Source organism: Clupea harengus, chromosome 5, assembly GCF_900700415.2.
Source record: "Clupea harengus chromosome 5, Ch_v2.0.2, whole genome shotgun sequence".
Classification (NCBI taxonomy): Eukaryota; Metazoa; Chordata; class Actinopteri; order Clupeiformes; family Clupeidae; genus Clupea; species Clupea harengus.
Window position 1 is genome coordinate 18,256,962 of NC_045156.1, and position 22,050 is coordinate 18,279,011.

The 22,050-nt window shown below is 45.1% G+C and overlaps 1 protein-coding gene across 11 annotated transcripts in view; it reads right to left on the reverse strand.

The window, feature by feature from the left end:
- ptprt (protein tyrosine phosphatase receptor type T) overlaps nt 1-22,050 on the reverse strand; it is a 205,525-nt gene that overhangs the window by 11,234 nt on the left and 172,241 nt on the right. For 8 of the 11 annotated variants that reach the window (XM_031567962.2, XM_031567961.2, XM_031567958.2 and 5 more), the window contains 9 exons: nt 19,145-19,232; nt 13,056-13,141; nt 12,051-12,087; nt 11,749-11,846; nt 10,950-11,066; nt 6,633-6,787; nt 3,509-3,644; nt 987-1,136; nt 128-301 (listed from right to left, as the gene is read on the reverse strand). In XM_031567962.2, the coding sequence (XP_031423822.1) occupies nt 128-301; nt 987-1,136; nt 3,509-3,644; nt 6,633-6,787; nt 10,950-11,066; nt 11,749-11,846; nt 12,051-12,087; nt 13,056-13,141; nt 19,145-19,232 (1,041 nt within the window). The remainder of the gene's footprint in view (nt 1-127; nt 302-986; nt 1,137-3,508; nt 3,645-6,632; nt 6,788-10,949; nt 11,067-11,748; nt 11,847-12,050; nt 12,088-13,055; nt 13,142-19,144; nt 19,233-22,050) is intronic. The other 3 variants (XM_031567959.2, XM_031567968.2, XM_031567969.2) reach the window with 1 other exon arrangement.

The following is a 22,050-nucleotide window of genomic DNA, read 5'->3' on the forward strand; positions in this document are numbered from 1 at the left end:
TTTTAAAGGAGCCTATTCTCCAGCTTAAGTGGGAGGCCAGAGCCAGGTTTTTATCTACGGCATTCATCAGTGTGATCGCGACACGAGCGCCCGTAGAGCTGTTACGGTGCACGGTTTGAGGACTCACATCCATGAGGGCAGCATTGATGTAGTTGCTGGACTCGCCGTCGACAGAGATGAGGAAAGGCAGGCAGCGGTCGGCGGACAGCACATCCATGCTGCGGTTCTTGTCATGGTTGCGTGGCAGCAGCCCCACACTGCAGTCCTCAGGGCGGACCCGCGGAGTCACAATGTTCAGCGTCTGGATGAGAAGAGAGACAGAGATAGTTAGATACATACATACATATATATATATATAATATATATATATATATATATATATAGAGAGAGAGAGAGAGAGAGAGAGAGAGAGCGAGAGAGAGAGAGAGAGAGATTCATTAGTCTACAAAACTTGGCTTTTAACTACTCTAGTGCCAAACTGAGTTACCAAACTGAAGACGTGCTTAAGTTGCACATGTAAAAGCAGATGAAAAAATATGTCATCTCCTGCTGGCACTTTCAGTTTCAACAAAGGGAACTGTTTCATTGAAGTGAAAGTTGTGCATTTCTTATGCATGAAAGGGCGTAAAAAAAGAGCAAGGAGTAAAAAAAAAAAAGAGAAAAAAAAACCGGGAGAAAGATTGGTTGAGTGATAGAGAGATGGATCCCACAATTCTGGGACAGATGACAGATCTGAGACTCCTGTGCCGGCTCCAGTGATGGGGCACTCATTTCACCAGGAAGACTTGAGCATGAAAAGGCAGCATGAAAAGAAACAGCTCTGGTACAGACTTTCATGAGGCACTGGCTTCTTCCTCTCAGCTCAGAAAACAGCCTTGTTCTCTAGTGCAGGCACCACTGCCGCCTGACAGGATGTGAGGAAGGCAGTTTTCTATTTTTTTTTTTACCATCCCCTTTCCCTTTTCTTTTCTTTTCTTTTTCCTTACCTGGAACTCATCTTTGATCTGGCTGGAGTTGGTCTGGGGATCTATTCTACTGATGTTGTAGTATATGGCTCTGAATTCACACACAGGGGTGGCGGTGTTTCCACACAGACAGGCTTCCAAGATGGCGTCGTGGACGAACACGTACTGTTCCTGAAAGGAGACGACAGACAGAGAGGCAGACATTTACATTTAGTCGATGACACACAGTTTTCAAAAGATTCAAAAGATTGCTCTCAGAACAGCAAATGAGAGTTTTCAACATCATGGCACATTCTTGCCTCTCAATAACCTCCCAATTGAATTGATTAGGGGTATGCGTGGCATAAGCCTTCATGGTTAATGGCTCTCAGCACCTCTAGAATGCGTCATGAATAGCCATCAATTAGCAACACTTTATCAAGGTCTCAGATGATGAGAAGCATGAAGTGGTTTGTGTGGTGCCCTTTCAACAGACTAATGAAAAGCAGCAGGCATAAGGAGATGTTTAACCTTCTGTGCCAAAGCCCTGGACGACCAAAACAGTAACGATGCAGTTCATGTGGCCCATGAATACTTCATGATCATTGGTTACTGCCATGGAATACCTGACCTGAGTGGCCTGAGGAGTTCCTTAGATATTTGTATTTCAGGTCTGAACTCTGAGAACTCTGTTTAAAAAGTCACTGAATAGCAGACCATTGCAGGCTATGGCCTCTGAGAGAGATAAGAGAGGGTATTCAATGAGGGTATTCAGCCCACCGCAGCAGCCTATATCAAACCATCCTCGGAGCCAGCCAGGCCATATGGAGCATTATTGCACATGTTTTAAACTCAACAATACCATCGGCTTAGGGTTTTGAATGTTAATTGCAGCCTCTTTGATCCAGTCTGAGGTAAATCCATGTAGAGCTGACCTCTGCTACCCATTACCTTCACAGAGCACTTCTGAGAGACGGGGGCATGTGGGTGTGTTGGTGGGGGTTGGAGGGGGGTCGATGAGTGGCATTGGAAGCCTTTTAAAGGATTAATTGCTTTTTGTTGTTTTGCGCGGGATTATCTTTGAATGGTGCTTTAGACTGACAAATTGCCCTGTGTCCATTATGGCAAGTTGGTTTATTTTAAATGATTTACTTGTGTTTGTTGTGCTTTACGGAATACCATAGAGCAGCCAACTGGATGTTTTAAACCCTGTGTGACAAAGTGCAAGCACCCAATTATCACCCTGTGAGGGGAACAAAGAGTTGCCACTGGCAGTTATTATTCAACATGTCCATGCTATTATTTAATTTTTTTAAACAGAGCATTGTGGACATCTGAACTGGGGTCATTTTCTGTTACTCCACTAGAGGGACGAGGCTGCAAAGATTCAGCAGCTCTGTAATTGCATGCTGCATCCTAATGACCACAGTCTATCTGATCCAGTCTCCAGTGCCCAGATGCATAAAACACCTTAAGTGGCCCCCTTAATGACTGATAGATGACCTTCCCTCACCCAAGGAAATGTAGAGGGTGTTTTATATATATATATATATATATATATATTACTCCAAATGTTTCTGTTAGGTAAGGGAACAGTGAGGCAATTTTAAGATATATTAATCATTAAAGATATGAGATTCAATACCTTGTGTTGGTGACGAAGGCATGCTTGCAGGCCATTAGCTACAGTCTTGTGCAAGTTCACACTTCACAAGAGCTAACTCAAAGTTCAGTTCTCAGTTAAAATGAACAAATTTGCATTCATAGTTGCCAATTTGTTTTACTTTTGACAAGTTCACATTCCATGTTTGTTTCTTCTTTTTTATTTTTAACTTTAAATGAGCTGCTCTATGCTTCTCTTTTTCAGTAGAACATCCCCCTACCCTTCCATCCCCAGTCCCCAGTCATTGCCACTTCCCACTAGTACTACTTGTACATTCTTAAGGTATGTCTTACTAGTGGAAGTGCAAAAGCAGAGAAAGTAAAAATTCCTTTGTTCTCTAATGTTACATGCATATGTACAGTACATCAATGTACTCAGTACTCAGTACTCACCAAAAAACCCTTCAACCTTCAAACAAAAGCAACAACTAAGTACACGTATAACTACTTACACTAATTACGCAACAACTAATTACACATAACCTGCTTCTTGAAGGCACACGTCAGGATGGCTGCAAACCAGTAACTAATATGATGAACGATGGCTTTTCGACCTTGCTCAAAGGCTGCCGATATAAAAAAAATCTGAATCTCGCACGAACCTCAACAACGCTGAAGTTCATGGTCTTTAGCTGCAAACGGATACGTTCAAGTTCACCGAAAACAAATTAGCGTATTCATGCTCAACACGGAACTATTCGCTAAGCAAATAGCACAAGTGACAAAATTTTCTAACTGTACCACAAATACAGACTGAACCTCTTGAACTGGGAGGCGTTCAGTTTTAAAGATGGACAAGGTCGTTTTGCCACTTCTTCTTGCCACAGAAGAGGATCACTGGTGTCACATAATAGCTGGTGGTGCACAGGCACTTACAGAGGGGGCTGCTGGATTCCACCCACCTCTGTCTGCACCATGTTGACGCGCTGTGCGCGCAGCTCCCGGATGCAGTTGAAGATGTCCACCACCCCCTCGTTCTCCGCCATGTCCAGCATGATGTCCACGGCGATAAAACAGCCTGTCCGTCCAGCCCCGGCACTAAAGTCGAGAAAAAGTGAAGAAAGAGACACTTAAAGATAAGAGAGCAATTATTATTATTATTATTTCCACATTTCATAAAGTGACTTCTTGTTCTAAGGGCGTGCGTTGGGCATTGCCAGGGGGGTGGGTGCCTAGTGTGAGTGTGTGAGTTTACGGCACAGCCGGAGCAGTGGGGCTGAGCTTGGCTTGAGTGGTTGTGTGTGTGTTTGTGTGTGGTGCAGTTGCATCTGTGTTTCACTGCTTCCACGGAGCAGTTAGCAGCCCAGACATCTCGCCAACCTCTCTGAATAATGACCTGCTCATCGGAAAACAGGACTGCGTGTGCTGGGACAAGCAGGGGGTGGTTGCTGACACACATGTGAGCAACACCACACACACACAGATGCATGTGCACCCACTCACACACACATAGAAACTGACGTGTGTGTGTGTGTGTGTGTGTGTGTGTGTGTGTGTGTGTGCGAGTGTGTGTGTGGGGGGGGGGGGGGGGGGGGTTGTGACATCAGACATGACCCTGGAGTTAGGTGTTAAGAAAACACGTTCAGTCAGGGCACTGCGTGTGGTTTGTGTGTATATGTCTGTGTGTGTGTTTGTGTGAGCACATGGAAGGGGGTTGGCCAGGCCATCACTCAGGCGACAGCTCCCTGTCAGTACCCCTTCTCCTTTACTCTACCCATCTCTCTCTCCCTCTCTCTCTCTTTCTCTCTCTCACCCTCCATCCCTCCCTCTCTCTTTTCTCTCTCTCTCCATTCAGTAGCTCCCAGCACCACAGATTGCCTGTCAGCGGTGGTGATTAATAGGGTGAGTGGCGAGCGGCACGCTCTTGGCACGGGGATAACGGCCGAGGAGTGCTGAAGGAAATTAGAAATTACTCCGCAGTCTGTCAGGGGCCTCCACTCCACAGGCCAAAGCTCATTTGTCCAGACTTCATCTGCATCTCCCCGCCTCTCTGGGTCGGCCGTCCACAAGACCTGCCTCAGCTTAGCACTGCGGCCAAGGGGAAAGCCCCTGTATTCAATAGGTTAGTGTGTGTGTGTCTGTGTGTGTGTGTGTCTGTGTGTGTGTGTGTGTGCGTGTGTGTGTGTGTGTGTGTGTGTGTGTGTGTGCGTGCGTGCATGCACGCGTGTGTGTGTGTGTGTGTGTGTGTGTGTGTGTGTGTGTGTGTGTGTGTGTGTGTGTGTGTGTGTGTGTGTGGAGAAAACTGAGTGCTATGCCATGATCATTAATGCTGGACAGGTATTTGCATAAAGACAGCTCAGCTGGGAGACCTCTCTATTTGGAGAACAAATTTGAGCGCTGATGTCCTCATCAGTGAATTATGATTACACATTAGGAGCCTCATAAGGATCTCGGAAATGAAAACAACTTGCCAGCACTTCTCCTTCCGATGGTGTAGCCGTCCTTAATAAAGCCTTTTAAACACATATACTTCACCTCCACCAAAGCAGGAAACACTATACCGCTTTGAGCCCTTCCAGCAATACCACCTCATGTATTGACACCATTAACCACAGAACTGGCTAGCAACTGTTAGGTCACAATCATGCCACAGTTTAGAGGCTGTTAAGAGGAACGTTCAGCTAAAGTGTTAGCATTGTCCTCTTAAATGTTAATGTCATCAACCCAATTTATGGTGAGAGCAATGACAGGGTGAGCGGGCTGAAGCGGCAGGAAAATCCTTTAGCGTGGTCTCACACGCGCTCCGCAGTGGGAATTAGAGGCCGGGACACTGCGCTTGAGGGTGGGTGTGGGGGAGAGCAGAAAGAGCACACTTGGCATTTCTGGTAATCCACTCTGAAAATGTCTTTGTCACATCTGCTTTGTTTAGAGGGGCGAGGGCCCCCGAACGAAATTGCATTGTGCCATTTAACAGGCTCCCTCTGTCACCTCTCATTGTGCCCACAGTCTTCCTCCTCACACTTGATGTGTGTGTGTGTGTGTGTGTGTGTGTGTGTTTGTGGGTGCGCGCACGTGTGTATGGTTATGTATGGATGCTTAGCTGGGGATATGTATGGCTGCTCATGTGTGGAAATGTGTGATTGCTTTGTGTATGTACCTGTACCTGTACCTGTACCTGTGCCTGTGTGTGTGTGTGTGTGTGTGTGTGTGTGTGTGTGTGTGTGTGTATGCTAATGCGGTGTGTGTTAGAGAGAGAATTTAGTGCAAAATTTCATCTGTACATGTACATTTCCTGTGTGTGTGTGTCAGGGTATGTGTGATGACTTCCATGCGTGCATGAGGTGTGTGTGTGTGTGTGTCAGGGTATGTGTGATGACTTCCATGCGTGCATGAGGTGTGTGTGTGTTCCGGTGTGAGTGTGTGCGTACATGCGCACGAGCAGAGGCAGCTCTTTCATTCTGAATGCCCCTTCCCCATTCATTTCCCACTAGGAGATGAAAGTGACAGCTCTCCACCACCGGCTTGGCCTGGTGTGGTGGTCAGAAATTAAAGGGAATGTGCAGACTACCAGAATACTGGAGCACTCAGACTGCCGGCCATGGCACCTCTAATTGCTTCACTTCACCCGTAAAAAATAACCCCCTAGGTGTGTGCCTGTGTGTGTAGGTGGGGGGGGGACCCCAGCCAATTACCTACACCTGAAAATGCACTACACACAGAGGACAAACACAGAAATGCACATCCATGTATGTCAGGTGTCAGGGGACATGTTGAAAATGTATGTGTATACATCTATAAACTACAACATGAATGCAAGATTTATGCTGGGGCTGTAGTGTGTCCACATGAACCCATGTCGAAACACAACCGCACACGCAGACACACACAGAGGACAGGAAACTATTATTTTAAAAAGTATTCTATGCATCACTGCTAAGAAACAGGCACAGTTGTGGATGAATATTGATGCATCTTAAAGGTTATGTTTTCCAGTGTTTTGTACAACGTACATCTAATTCTAATCTAAAGTGCAAAATAATAATCTTGAGTCCCATTTGGCTGCCATGGATCCCCCATGCAACATACCTGCAGTGGACCACAATTGGTCCGGCATCTGGCGGGTTGAGGAACTTGACCTGACGCACAAAGCCCAAGAGGCCTGTGGCGTAGCAGGGCACGCCATGGTCAGGCCAGCTGGTGAAGTGGAACTGCCGGATCTCTCGAATCTCATGGTGGCTCTTCTGTAACAAAAAAAAGAAATAAAAAAATCACAAAGCAGTCCCAATAAGGCCCTGAATCAGGGGAAAGTGTGCATAGCAATCACAGACTCACACTGTGATTTATCCTTCCAGAGTAAACACACTTACAGGAGGCGTGAGGGCACAATGTAGGATCCAAAAAGTGATCAATGAAATGACCGTGGTGGTTGTTTGCCGTGGTGGACAGTAACGAAGTAGATGTAATTCGTTCCTGTACTTAAGTAACATATAGATGTATCTGTACTTTACTCAAGTATTTCTATTTGGTGAGACTTTATACTTTGACTCCGCTACATTTCAAAGTGAAAATTCGTACTTTTTACTCCGTTACATTTAGTAAAACCTGTCGTTCCTTTTTACCAAAGCCAATCAAATAATGAGAGGTCAAAGCGAGTGCACAATCACACCAACCAGAGCTCAGTGCGCGGTTTTCTCTGAAGTCCTTTCGGTTTCGTCAGTTTCGTTCTTTCGTTGAGCGCGAGCTACGTTGAATTTGTTACAACACTGCTGCAGCATTTTGAGGATGTTTTATACTCATGCTTACTTAACGCTACATAAATGATGGAAGAAACGGCTGACACTTACTTGCCTGAACACCCTTGGCCTTATTTGGGCGAACTTTTTGAATTGGAAAAAAGGAAGAAGGACTCATTTTATTTTAAGTGTCTTCTCTGCCTGCCTAAGCACAATACAATATCCTCTTTCAAGAATTCGCCCTCCAATTTAAAGAAACACGTTGAGGTAAGTGATTTTTATTCTGGTAGGTTTAATGACTAGCAACCGAATTATTTAAAATTTAACCGACATTGTCTGCATTGTGTGTTCGGCTAAATTAGTTAACTGGCAGCTATACGCTAGCATAGCTTGTATCACACTGCTCAAAGGAGATGGAATATCCGATTCAATACAATAAATGGGATTGCTATTTAGTACCGTTTCACTGCAGCTCGTAGAATATGTACCTGCATACTGAAATGGTAAATATTGAAATTGGTATGGGGGCACACTTTTGAGTGTTTGTGATTCTAGCCAGGATGTTTGCGCACCCACTTAGCTAAGCAAGCTATCCTAGTGTTATAGCCACTAGAGGCTATACCACTGATGTCCACACAAGTGAAGTTGAATGCATTTTGACTTGTTAAATAAATGCATGGTATGGCACCTAAGGAGTTGGCTGTTGGAATTTGCTACTGAAATAAATCACCTAAGTTCACCTTCTAAAGACCAGCTTTGATTAAAAAAATATATATCAACATACTGTGTAGCCTAGATCTAGGACATGCCAAAATGTGTATTTTATTTATTAATGAGAGTATTAGTAGCCTAGCCTATGTGGACATGTTGTTAATGGTTGGATTTTTTTTTTCATAGAAAGCATGCAAGTCACGTGGATAGGTATGACGTTTTGACAGCCCCACGCAAAAGAAAAGCAAAGAACCAAGACGCTCCTTCAACTTTCAGGCAGTTAAAGTTAGGTGAAACAAAGATAGTTTCTCAAAGAAATGTTGATCATGCCGTTTTGAATTTTGTAATCCAGAGTCTCCAGCTCTTTAGTGTGGTGGAGCAGCCATCATGTCAAGATCTCTTGCAAGATCTTCAGCCCAATGCCTCTCTGATGTCAAGGACCACCTTGTGACGCAAGATAGATGAGGATGCAATTGAGATGAAGAGGAACATCAAAGAAGCTATGTCCACAGTCGATTTCATTGCTACGACAACAGATTGTTGGAGTGCAAGGCGAAGGGGTTTTCTTGGAGTTACTGCCCACTGGGTTGATCCCAATAGCGCCACAATTAAATGTGCAACTAAGTTACAAATAAATGTAAAATGAAATAATTGTTCTCTAGTGCTGTTATTTCATAACCACTTGGTCTTACCTAATGGCAATAGATAGCTTTCAATGTTTTGTGCCTTTACTCTTTTTAATAGACAAATGTAACACACTATTTAAAGAGTGGCATTAGTATTTTCACCTTATATCAGTTGATTGAGCCGGAGCTTTGATGTGAAAATGATTAAAGGCCATTAGAACCATAATTCATCAAAGTACTTTTACTTTTAATACTTAAGTATATATGAAGGCAAATACTTTTATACTTCTACTTAAGTAGAAATTCAAAGTGCATACTTCCACTTTTACTGGAGTAATATTTTACACCAGGTATCTATACTTTTACTTAAGTACGTAGTTAGTGTACTTCGTCCACCACTGGTTGTTTGTGGCAAAGAGTGAAAAGCTATGCGGTGTTAAAGTTAAAAAGAAATCCGCAGCTATGCGGTGGCGGTGTCGTGGTGCATGCCGGTAGTTGATCCAGTTTAATCCGGAGCCGGTGCTTGATGATTAGACTCCCAGCCCTGGGGTGTACCTGAGCGACAAAGGACTGTCCTCGCTCGTGACAAAAGTGTTTGCTTTGGCCAGTTTCAATAAGACACCAGTGGCTGAATGAGTGTAGTACTGATCTGGAGTGGATTAGCACGGCAGAGTCATCTCTCACAAACAAAAGCCCTCAGCAGTTTTGTGTATTGTCCCTTTGACTTTATTGTGTGATTTTTTTGCGACATGAAGGCAGTTACGCACTTCAGACAGAGCAAACCCCTAAATATGGACGTTTCTTATGTAAACACCATTTACGTGTATTCTGCCCTTGACTTATGCGTTTTTGAACTATGTACTTCTGAAGGCTGTAGTAAGTCAAGCACCATCATATTGCATTTAAAGTCGGCTGTAGGCCTATTTCTAACATTATTCTACATGGACAAATCACAACACAAAATCACAATATTGGTGTCAAATTTTGGTTTTAAACTACTGAAATAACATTTGATTTTTTCCCCATTACAACATAATGCTTGAATTTTTGGTGTGAGAAGAGGGGGGAGGCGAAGAGGGAGTCAGGGAAGGAGGGAGGGCAGGCTGCACTCATTTAGCCAGGAGCCCGACCGCTGATCTAAACCCTATTCAGAGGACATCATCCAGCTCATAAAAGGCCTTTATGTGTGCGAAGTGCCCATTTACAGTTACGCTCGGCTACGGTAGTAATCGCGCTGCTCACACCTCCACTGCTAGCATTAGCAGGGAGCACTTAATTGCAGTTTTGGTTTGTGAGCTGTGTAATCCCCACTGCCAGGCTGATACGCCAACGAGCCCACATAGTTGATCCTGTGGCAATAACATTCCGCAAAACGTGGGAGGGTGCCACACCAGTGTGTTTTTCATGCGTATCTGTTTATGCGTGTGAGTATAAGTATGTGATATGTTAGCACCACACAGACCCAGTGGTTTAGACAACACGTGCGGCACTCTGCTGAGGCTGTGTGGATGCGCCGTGTCTGGTGCATTGTTAAAGGTGAGAACAATGGCTAGCTGCCAAATGTAGTAGCCTAGGCTGCTGCTCATCTCACACTGGCTGGACAAACACGCATGAGGGGCCGTAAGATCTACCAGCGGCAGCACAGTAAAACATACCATCCATCCTAACACCTTTTCATCACTTCAGTCCCCTTTGTTTTCCACAATGAAAGTGATTTTCACACACTCAAATGTAACAAGTACATATCCAAGTCAAAGACAACATGGCCCTCCGTATGAACTCTACCCATGGAGTAAGAGCTGCAAATGTGCCGTATGGAGCTTTCTGTGGCACTGAGGAGGAATGGGCTAAATTAAACTTCTCTTACTGTGTGACAGATGGATGGAGTATGTATGAAACTTGCTGACAACCAGCCATTGTAATGTCAGTGAATGCCACTTCAGAAGATGGAGAACGAGTCATTTTCTTTGCCTATAAAAGCCTGCGTTCTCCAGCATCTGCTCCATTTAGATTTCAACATTCAACAATGAAAAGCCCTCATCTGTGATCATTCCACAAAGTTTTTTATATTGTTGTGATTCACATTTTGATTACAAAAAATAAAAAAATAAAACCTTGTTTGTATTTCAGACAAATTACGACGGGACATAATTGAAGGTTTTGTTGCGGGATTTCGGAGCTCTGCATACAGATTTTCGGTGACGACTGGAATTTTGTGATGCCTTTCTCGAGTAGATGCCGCTCTGAGCTCCAAACACTGGACAAGGAAGGAGGACTGAAAACAGCGCGTCGCCTGCCAACTGCACGCACGGCTGCCTGACAGTCTGGATTACCTTCTGGACAGTGAAGGTGCGAATGACGTATTCTGCCAGTGGCTCCGTCTCAATCAGCGTCACTTTGATGTCACCGTAGACCTCCGTCTCATCGGGCCAGTAGCGCACACACTTCACCTGCGGTGGGGTTGGGGGGGAGGGTCACATGGTCAGCAGACAACCCACAAGAGGTAGGTACATAATCTGGTACATATCTTTCCACTTAGATCACACTAAAGGTCTCTAACTAAAGGTCCAAAATCTTATTCACAAACCTGCTGAGATGTACAGATGCATTTAAAAAAATACTGGGTTTGTGGGTAGCCTATTCTGTTATTATTTATTTTGTAGCCTGTCATACTCATTTGTTCATTTATTGTTGTTTGCAGTAGGCTATGAAGCGCGTGCCTACTCACTGGCACAGGCCTGTCACTCAACCATCAACCAATCACGGAGGTCTTTGAAAGCAAGCTTGTGCATGAGAGTTGACATCAGCCATAGTAACGGAGTATTTCTCTTAACTTAGGAGTTCTTGCTTTTCCTTAGTGAAAGTTGGTCTCAGCAGCTTTGTCAATAGGATTTAGGAGAAAACTTTTAGTTGGAAACGTTTAGTGTGAATCAGGAGTACTCTTAGTGGTAAGATATAATGCTTTGTGTAAACGGGCCCATGACTATAATCTGAAGCCTCTGCCCAACATGTTTGAGCTTTCCAATTAATTACTAAGATCAGCAGTAAACTTGCAAATTTGCCACTTGAAAGTGCACTCAGCCAGAACTCTGTTTAAACCTCCATTTTGGAGCACGAAAGAAAGAGCCTCACCCTGCCCACTTCAACCAAGTTGGTAACCATGACGATGCTGCCGGAATTCTCTTGCCAAATCATCCTCCAGAAGTCTCTCACCGTCTCCTGCATAGGCCCTGTGGAGCACAAGAAACCACTCTCTATTCAACATATTGTCAACAGTGCAGGTTGTGCTCACTATAACAGATGACCGCATTGTTTAAAACCAAGGTAATATCTAATGGCACAGATGCATCTGGGATTCATAACTCTGATTTGACTGTTTTTCTACATTTACGTATCTTCCCACCATCATTGTCTCATGTGTACCCTTTGATTACCTTGAGTGGCGATGTAGTGCCTTGGTCTGTGATACCCCTGTGCAGAACAACAGAACAAAACAGAAGTGACAGTAAACACAGAGAAATATAACATAATTGCAATTGCACGGTCCCTTTCAAAATCTTATTTTCTTCTTTAGTCAGATAATGGACCACCCTGACATCCTTCCAATGAGTCAGAAACAGATACTTCTGTACCACGCCTCTCTGAATTCATTGATGTGACAAGGTAATTTCTCCTCTCTCCATGAGATGCTGTGTTAAATTGCACACCCTCTCCCTTCCCCTCCCCTCCCCACCCCACCCTACCCCCTCCCTTCTCTTATTAGCATCGCAACCACTGTGAAAGAAATTAACAATCAGCTGAAGTTAAGCTCCCACACATTCAGCGTGCAGTATTACAATCCCCCATTCTGACAGGATCTCTCCACAATTGAGCGAGTAATTGTTTTATTGCAAGGAATCAGGTTTGGAGACAAGATCCCTGGAGTTGGTTGTGCCTGCACCCCATGCTGGCATCCCCTGAAGGGAAGGGTATTCACTGCATGCGCTGAATAAAGGACAGTTATACTGACAATGTCATTATAGTTATTATATCATGGCAGGAGGCTTTCCTTTTTTCAGTGTGTAATAGGTAGGGATAGAAGTGTTCAATGATGTGATTATTTATCAACATAATCACTGTAATCCTGATCAGGCAGAGATTCCCCTTTCTCCCTACAATTCACTCTAAATGTTACACAATGCCCATTCAGATGTCCAGGCTCTATTTCTAAAACCATACATGTGTTCATATGAGAATCGTACGAAACACACTGATTGGCTGAGTGTGAGGTAATCGTCCAAAAATTTTTACATTCCTGCAGGTATACAACTTTATAAAGATGGCTGACTCTACTTATGAGGGACTCTTTGGCACAGGCACTGTAACTTTCATTCATTACACTGCACATACTCTACACTGCCTCTCATTACACGTGTGCCCAGTACTTGCTCTGTACTTACGTCAATATAGTTGGCGTTGATGTAGTCCGAGTGGGGGTCGCCATCCAACGGTTGCAGCCGGACCCGAGTGTGATCATCTGTGGGGTCAAATATTCAAAACGAGCAGGTCTAAAGTTACATTTACCCACACAGTGGACACATACAGTTGCATTGCCTAACCCTGTGCTGCCATTTTGAAACTACCCGATACTGGCGTCAGGGTTCATTTTCATGCTGTTTCAACTGTGAAGAACAGGGAGTGGTCACTCTAAAACTTTAGATTAGATGAGTGCCTTGTAGACTAGTAGACTAGTGCCTTGTCAATAAAAATCTTTCCATGGACAAATCAAGTCAAGTCTGTTCTGCTAGCTGTGAATGGGTAGCCTGCTATTCTCTGCTTTTTTTGAGGAAAAACTTGCTGCAGTGTTTCTCATGGCAAATCCTATTTCGCAACAAAGGACAGTAATGTTATTCCTCACAAAGCAAAAACACTGCTGGTTCCAGGCCTCAGGGCTTGCTGGTGGAGAGAGACACAAGCTGGGGATCTCCTTCCACAGATTCATTTGTGCATGGAGAGCCACCACACACCACTGCTACTACCAATCAGAGACTGGAGAGCCATCACACACACCACTGCTACTACCAATCAGAGACTCTGCACACACACAGTCTTCATGCCCCCAAATGAAATTAATTACTCTAGAAACATCCTTCCTCTATGAGTATGTGCAGCCAGAGGATTCCTGTGCACCACCGTGAGCACCTGTCTCTGCTGTGAACTCTCAGCATCAGTGTAATTACGAGAGCGTAATTCTGTGGCCCACTGACTGATGAGGACCCGGTGAGGATTCTGGAGAGCGTGGCTTTGACTCTCTCTCCTCGCGCTCGCAACTGACATTTTGCTTACGCCTCCAGGGGGGAAGCGAAGGCAAACAGACTGCTTGCGCCTGTCTCATCCAAGTGATGAGAGGCTCTCTACAGGCAGGCCAAACAGCTGACCCAAGCTAAAGAGGGAGCCGGTCTATGTCCTGGTGGCAAGAGGCAGCAAGCGCATGGTAAAGATTTCTGGGTCCCAGGAGAGTCATACAACTTCTTTCTCCCTTGTGCTTCAAACTCCATCTCTTGGTCTCTCCATTTATGTCTCTCTGACTCACTGTCTCTCTCCTTCATCTCTCTTTCCCTCTCTTGCACTTTTTTTTATCCATCTCTCTTGTTCTCCCACACCCTCACTGTCTCTCCATCTTTTTTTTTCACGCCCTTCCCCTGTCTCTCTCCCTTTTCAAGGCACAGGCTCGCCGGTCAGCCTGTGTGTTTGTGTGCTCACCAGACAAGCTTGTCCTCTAACTGTGGAGCTCTGTCTGCCTCCAGTCTGCTCCTCTCACACAGGAGCAGACGAGAGCGAGGGAGAGAGAGGGCGTGCGGAGGAAGAGGTAATTAAACAAGACTGTCAGCTGTCATAACAAAAGCACACGGCAGGGGTGCCTCTCTGCGGCCGCCGCCCTGAGTGACTGTTTAATTGGGCAGGGACTGCGGTCCACACATGCCCACCCCCTCCACCATCGTCCTCACCACCACCCCAAACACACATCTACACCCCCCATACTCCTCCTCTGTCCTCCCCCTACTCCTACTCCCTCCAGCCTCCCTTCCTATCTTCCCTGACAACAGCATCATCTCTTTGGGCGCCGAGTGTTTCTGCCTCTCATCTCCTCCATCAGTGCAGTTGAGAGGGTAAGAACCGCGGGGGATGGGGTGGGGGGAGGGTTTGTTTGGGGGGTGGCTTTCGCTGAAAGCCTGGCACACACCTGAGCTCTGCCTTTGTCTCGGTGAAAGCCTGAGCAATGGAATGGAGTGATCCGCCAGGGTGAAGCTCACCGCGGTCTCTCCCGCAGCCTCAGGTTCCATTCACACACTGAGAAGTTGGTCATTACTGACTAATGAAATACTGCAACGTGCGCTCGCCGTGGCAGGATAAAACCCTGTTTGCTCATTACGGCCTAACTGCCATGCCATAATTTGGCTTGGCGTGTTTGGACCCCATCTCAGCTCATGAGCTCATGCAAGCCCATCCGAGCTCATGGCAGCAGACTAGGGTAAAGCATAGCCCACTCACTACCTAATGTACCCACTGACACGGAATTATAAAGGCTCTGTATTAAGCACCAATGCACATATTGTACAGCTTACTCTCTGTAACAACTGCAAATCCTCTGATTTATCCAGTCATCCATGGTTTTGTAAACCTACAGAACCCCAGCTGGTTTGAAGATGGCTACTACTCCCACCTACAGTGCTCAAATTTCAGGACGCTCTGTAATTAACTTTTATTCCATCATGGGTTTTAAAATTCACTCTGCAGGTGGGCACACTCATTAGCCTTAACCCCAAGAGTCCATGGAACTGGTAATATTAATAACATGGATAAGAAGGCATGCAGCTTGCTATTAAAAAAGAAAACACACAGACACACACACACACACACACACACACACACACACACACACACACACACACACACACACACCCACAACTCCTACTTCTCTTCTAGACAGCGCCATCCCTAACGTTCTATGGTCCTATTAATCACCGAACTAATGCCTATGGTGTCCACACTGACTTAATACACTACGCTAAACTGTCATGTCGGCTGAAAGCATTATACAATTTAATAGGCTATTAAAGTCAACCCTCCGGAAGGTTCCACTGTCAAATGGACTTGAGTGCTGTTGTGTGCCATTTTTTTTTTTTTTTGCGGTGGCGGTGTCGTGGTGCATGCCGGTAGTTGATCCAGTTTAATCCGGAGCCGGTGCTTGATGATTAGACTCCCAGCCCTGGGGTGTACCTGAGCGACAAAGGACTGTCCTCGCTCGTGACAAAAGTGTTTGCTTTGGCCAGTTTCAATAAGACACCAGTGGCTGAATGAGTGTAGTACTGATCTGGAGTGGATTAGCACGGCAGAGTCATCTCTCACAAACAAAAGCCCTCAGCAGTTTTGTTAACTGCTTACTGTGAACTATAGTGGGCCACAGCAATGGGGCTGTTAAACAGACACCTCTAATTCTCTTTACATGTATAGAACATTACATATCAAGCTCATCTGCATGGCACACTACTCTGCATAGTATGGTATTTAGAGGCTACTAATTCATTAATTTGTATTCACTGCTGTTCAATTCAGCTAAAATCAAACATTGCATGGTTCAGTGAGGTACTATGTCTTAGTACAATGGTGTAGATTTCAATGCATGCCTCAAGTTCTGTATTGTTCTTTATGACATATACCTGATATTTTGGTATGCACATACATGGGCTGCTTCCACTAAAATGGGCAAATGATGAAAATGGCCCATTCAGGGGAAACACAGTAGGCCCCATGTGCAGAGGAAACTCAAACAGAGCCTCTTTGAGATTTGATTAATGTCAACCCCAGGAATGGAGGAGAAAAGGCATCTTGTAAACATTGGGTTGTGAATTTGTCTGGGGAACGGTAATAGTCAGGCTTTGGTCAATACATCAGAGAACTTTTTACGGCAAGACTTCAAGGGATCGTCTGAAGATTCCTTGGTTGCGTGATGGGAATTAATTCCAGTTAAGTTATGAGAAAGAGCAGATGCTTTGACAGACGTGCCTGTCTGTACACACCGGCGTGCACACTAACACAAATGCACTCCCAGCACACCTGCACACACACACATGCACACGCGCGCGCTCACACATGCACATGAACACATACACATACACACACACACACACACTGCCCTCACGCCCCTTCACAAGGACTTAAAAGAGGTAGTGTTGCGGGGAGTCCTTGGGGTTCTGGATAGTTCTGTGTTCTTTCTAATGAAAATGAACAACCTGGATACTTACTATTCCGAGAGCGCTCCATGCTGACCGTGGTGATATTACTATGCAGGACTGACAGTGTATGTAATCAAGCCCTCTGCAATAGGTAGCACAATAGTACCAGAGGTTTGTGTAATCAATGAGCAACTGAATGCAATTGGTGTGGGTCTGAGAGCAATTGCATCATGTCGTTTTGCTGCTCAACACTGATTAGATGCATTTTATGTAAATTCTAAGAGCAACACAACAAAGAAGAAATCCTCTTAAGTGGCACATGCAGAGGCAATGCTACAAGTGTTGCCCACAGTAGGGATTTGTGATGTCAAAATCTACGCCTGTGTACACACTCAGACACACACACACATACACACACACAGAGTCAACATGCGTGCCTGATCTTCTTTGGATCGATCCATTTCAAGTGGATTTCTCCAGCACATAAATCTGATGGTTTCACCCAATGTCACTCCTTGAATTGCCCCAGCAATTTGACATGTAATGGCAGCGAACAAACCCACATCTTTTTTTAAAGGTGAGCCAATAAAAGGGACTAATGAAGGTTAGAACCGATCCTTTGGTTCTACAGGTGCAATTTGCCCTTCCATCTTGCTAAGGAGGTTAAGAACGAGTTCTCACTCTGACCTCTGCCTCAACCCCATGCTCTCCACTGCAAACACCTGAGATAGGACCATCTATCTCTCTCTATCTCCATTTTTCTCCTTCTCTCTCTCTCTCTCTCTCTCTCTCTAGTAATCAAATATGAATAGGCACCACATGCGCCCGACTGGTCTATTACCTCAGCAATCTAGCTGGGTTCCTTTTTTTTGCAGAGATAAAAGCCAACTTATAACACCAAATTCTCTCTGAAAAGATTTATGCCATGCACATCACAAACACTGGCCTGGGACTGATTCTGAGGGGAGGAACCAAATCATGGAAATAAGGGTATATTGACAAAGGCAGCGAGAGATATGGGGCGAAAAAGAGACTAGACTCTCTCACTGACTGCACCGTGGCTTTACAGTTTGCAGCTGACTCTCCCATCTCTCTGATATGTAAATGTTTGCCAATAACTCTGTTTATTTTGGTGGCAGCGTGTGCTGAATTATAGATGACCATATGGGAGGCTTTATGTTTACACACGCAGCTAAAAAAATACAGAGGGATAGAAGCAGGACAGATGCCTCTAATCAGAAGTGCTTCCCAGTTTTCCTCTTCTTCCATTAATTGTCTCAGGTAATCAGGACCTGCTGTGTACATGTATGTGTGTGTGTGTGTGTGTGTGTGTGTGTGTGTGTGTGTGTGTGTGTGTGTGTGTGTGTGTGTGTGTGTGTGTGTGTGTGTGTGTGTGTGTGTGTGTTTGTGTGTGTGAGTGTGTGTGTGTGTTTGTGTGTGTGTCTCTGTGAGGGGGTTGCTGAGTGGAAGTGATTGTCAGTAATGATCAAGATATACAGACACCGTAAGATGCCTCTGATTAACTTGTCTGCCAAAGGTAGCTGGCAGAAAAAAAAATCTGTACTGAACACTGCACTAATGTAGCTCCCATTTTTACAGCTGGGAGAAATGTTAAAAACACAAAGCGAAGAGAAAAAGTACACATTATGCATAACTCCCTCTTAAGACAAAAGAACAATGTGCTTTTACACTTCAGAAAAAGATTGGATCATTAGTTGAAGATTGCCCTGGGCACAGCCCATCTGAAATAAAGATACCTACTTTCACAGCTATTTCAATATTTTCACAAGAAAATGGGCTGTTGTAATGGTATACAGTAAGATGGACAGTTTTCATTACTGGCCCATGTAATTAAAGGAGTTTCACTAATGGGAAATTCATCATAATTCCTGTTGGCTATCAGGCTTTGACAGGCTATTTCATTTTCAGCAGTGTTTCATCTCAAAAGCCTTCAGTTTCCTAAAGTCTTTTTAAAACATGACATCAAAACCCTTAATAAAAAGGCATTAGTGTCCTTGTGTACAATGGATGTCATACAGAGCCTTGGTTAGGTAATTGGTGCCTGAGGTTTCTTTGGATTGTGTTTGCGTTGGCTCATTTATAATTAAAGTAGTTTGTCATAGTCGTACAGATGCACAACAGAGGATCTTGCGCGGTTTCATACTGTGAACACCGGTCTTGCCATAATCTGACAGGCCTTTGTGCGAGGACATCCGTAATGCCATTATGTCTTTTGAATGAAGTGCTAAAGGAGCCGTGCTTCCATAAACACAGACAGAGTCAGCGCCTGTCCATGCCTTCTCAGTACTCACAAGCGATGATGTTTCCATAGCGATTCTTGTTGCGGTTTTCGTCCTTTTTGGCAGTCTCCCAGGGGGCTGTCTGTCCTTCAGCAAGGCCCTGCAATCACATGAGATGTGTCATAAACTACACACATATCCCCACACGGGCACTTCAAACACACACATGCACACACAAACACACACACAGTGCATACAACAGTAGAGTGTATCCAGTCTACTGAAGACTACTATTACACAGAGGAGCAAACTAACATTCCCCAATACCCACAGGTTGTGAGCAGCATGTTGAACAAACCCATTTCATCTTGAAGTCCGACTCCTAGAAAGAGTCTTAAAAAAATAAAACTAGGCTGGGAGAGCCCCAATCAGCCTCAAAGTAGATGGGTAAAACTACGCTTCAGACAGTCAGAGCATTGTTGAAGAGGTGCATGGCGCAGGATGGCTGTGATGGAGAGACATATCGACTGTGCACAAGTTACCGTGACAGGCGTAAAACGGCAATTACAGCACCATGGGAGCAGGGGCTATTCAGCAAACAGCAATGGCCCATTTACCAACGACTGGTTTCGCACTGGGTGACACTTTGAAGCCTGTGTCAGGATTTCTGAGGTGACTTCTCAGCAGACAAACACTCAGAAAGGTTTGAAGAGAGGAAGGGAGGGAGGGAAGGAGAGAGAGAGAGAGAAATGGCTGTGACTTCACACTGTTCCATCTCTGCAGCAATTTTCATTCAACCTCAAGAGCGGGGCCAAATGTTGAAAAAAAAAAAAAAAGTTTGAAAACTGATATTTTGTTTTGTTTCTCGGCAGGTGAGATTCTCTTTCCATTGCCTTATCTTTTCTGAAATTCATCTTTTTTTCCTTCCTTAAACTGGTGAAAACAATGGCATCAGTGGCGTTGAAGTTGAATGACTTTGAAAACTGAAAAGCTTCCCAAATGATGTGTCCTCAGGCTGGTCAACAAGTGTGGAGCTCCTTTCAAACACACCAGCCTCATAAACCACTCTCCTTCTGCCATATGCTCACTGCCTCATAACGCCTACCACTCAAAACGTTAAATACACTTTTGGTTGTGTGTGTGTGTTTGTGTGTGTGTGTGTCCGAGGCACAGTGATTAATTACATCTCCCTAGGTAGAGTGGAGACATCTAAACAGAGCTGTTTTTGCTCTCCTTCCAGTTGCTGGCTCTCGCTCAGAGGAGAGATGCATGCTGGGAGGGCTGCGAACTGTGATTGGGGTTGGGCACTGCAAATCCCCTCGGGAGATGGTCGAGGGTCCCCCGCTTGGAAGGAGTGAAGAGCCTGAGCTCCAGATCTGTCAGTGGCTTCTCATTTCCCACCTCTTAGTCTCTACTGAGCGGATGTCCACTATGTGGGATCTGACGGAGCTTCCATTGTAAGGATGGCACAAGCCTGCTCCCGTGGGACAGCATTGGCTGACCCACTTTTCTTGTGAACCAGAAGCCTCATTATCAAGTCATTAAGTAATTATGTAACAAGAACACCCCTTTCTCTTTCATAAACAACTATCAAATGTTTATAATCTGTTCCACCTTACATCAGTGATAGCTCTACAGAGGGAACATTACATTTACATTTACATTTAGTCATTTAGCAGACGCTTTTGTCCAAAGCGACGTACAAGGGAGAGAATATTCAAGCTACGAGCAATAGAACCTGGTGTAACAATAAATAAATACTACTTTACATTAGAAATATAACAAAATGAAATAAAAAGAAAGAAAGAGTGCAGAAGTGTAACTGCTGTAGTTGCAAGTTACGCACTAGTCGAAGTGCCAGTTAGGACGGGAAGTGCTCTCTGAAGAGTTGGGTCTTCAAAAGCTTCTTAAAGGTAGAGAGGGACGCCCCTGCTCTGGTAGTGCTGGGCAGCTCATTCCACCAACGTGGAACTACAAATGAGAATAGTCTGGACTGCCGTGCTTGCACAGACGGCAGTGCCAAACGACGCTCACTAGAAGAGCGCAGCATCCTGGGTGTAACATTTGTCCTTACAAGAGCATTTAGGTAGGTGGGAGCAGAACCATCAAGCACTTTGTAGGCAAGCATAAGTGACTTGAACTTAATGCGAGCAGCTACAGGCAGCCAGTGGAGGTCAATGAGTAGCGGGGTGACGTGTGCCCTCTTCGGTTGGTTGAACACCAGACGCGCCGCCGCGTTCTGGATCATTTGTAGTGGTTTCACCACGCAAGCCGGCAGGCCCGTTAGGAGGGCGTTGCAGTAATCAAGGCGTGAATTCACCAAGGTTTGCACCAGCAGCTGGGTGGCATACTGGGTTAGGTACGGCCTGATTTTGCGGATGTTGAATAGCGCAAAGCGGCAGGACCTAGAGACAGAGGCAATGTGGTCCGTGAAAGTCAGTTGGTCATCAATAATGACCCCGAGGTTTCTTGCTGTTTTGGATGGAACAAGAGACAAGGAGTCAATATTGATGCTGATGTTGTGGTGGATGGCCTGTTTGGCTGGAAAGACCATCAGTTCCGTTTTGGCCAGGTTCAGCTGAAGGTGGTGGTTTTTCATCCATGTGGATATATCAGCAAGACAGTCCGAGATCCGCGCCGAGACAGTGGTGTCCTCAGGAGGGAAAGACAGAAACAGTTGAGTATCATCAGCATAGCAATGATAGGAAAAACCATGCGAGCGGATGATAGGGCCCAGCGAAGTGGTGTAAATGGCAAAGAGAAGTGGTCCCATCACCGAGCCTTGGGGCACCCCTGTGGTAAGGTGGTGAGGTACAGACAGCTGACCTTGCCATGACACATTGAACGAGCGCCCAGTGAGGTACGATTCAAACCAGGAGTGCGCCTTGCCAGAAATGCCCATACTTGACAGTATGGACAGAAGGATGCGGTGGTTGACTGTATCAAACGCAGCTGATAAATCAAGCAGGACGAGAGCT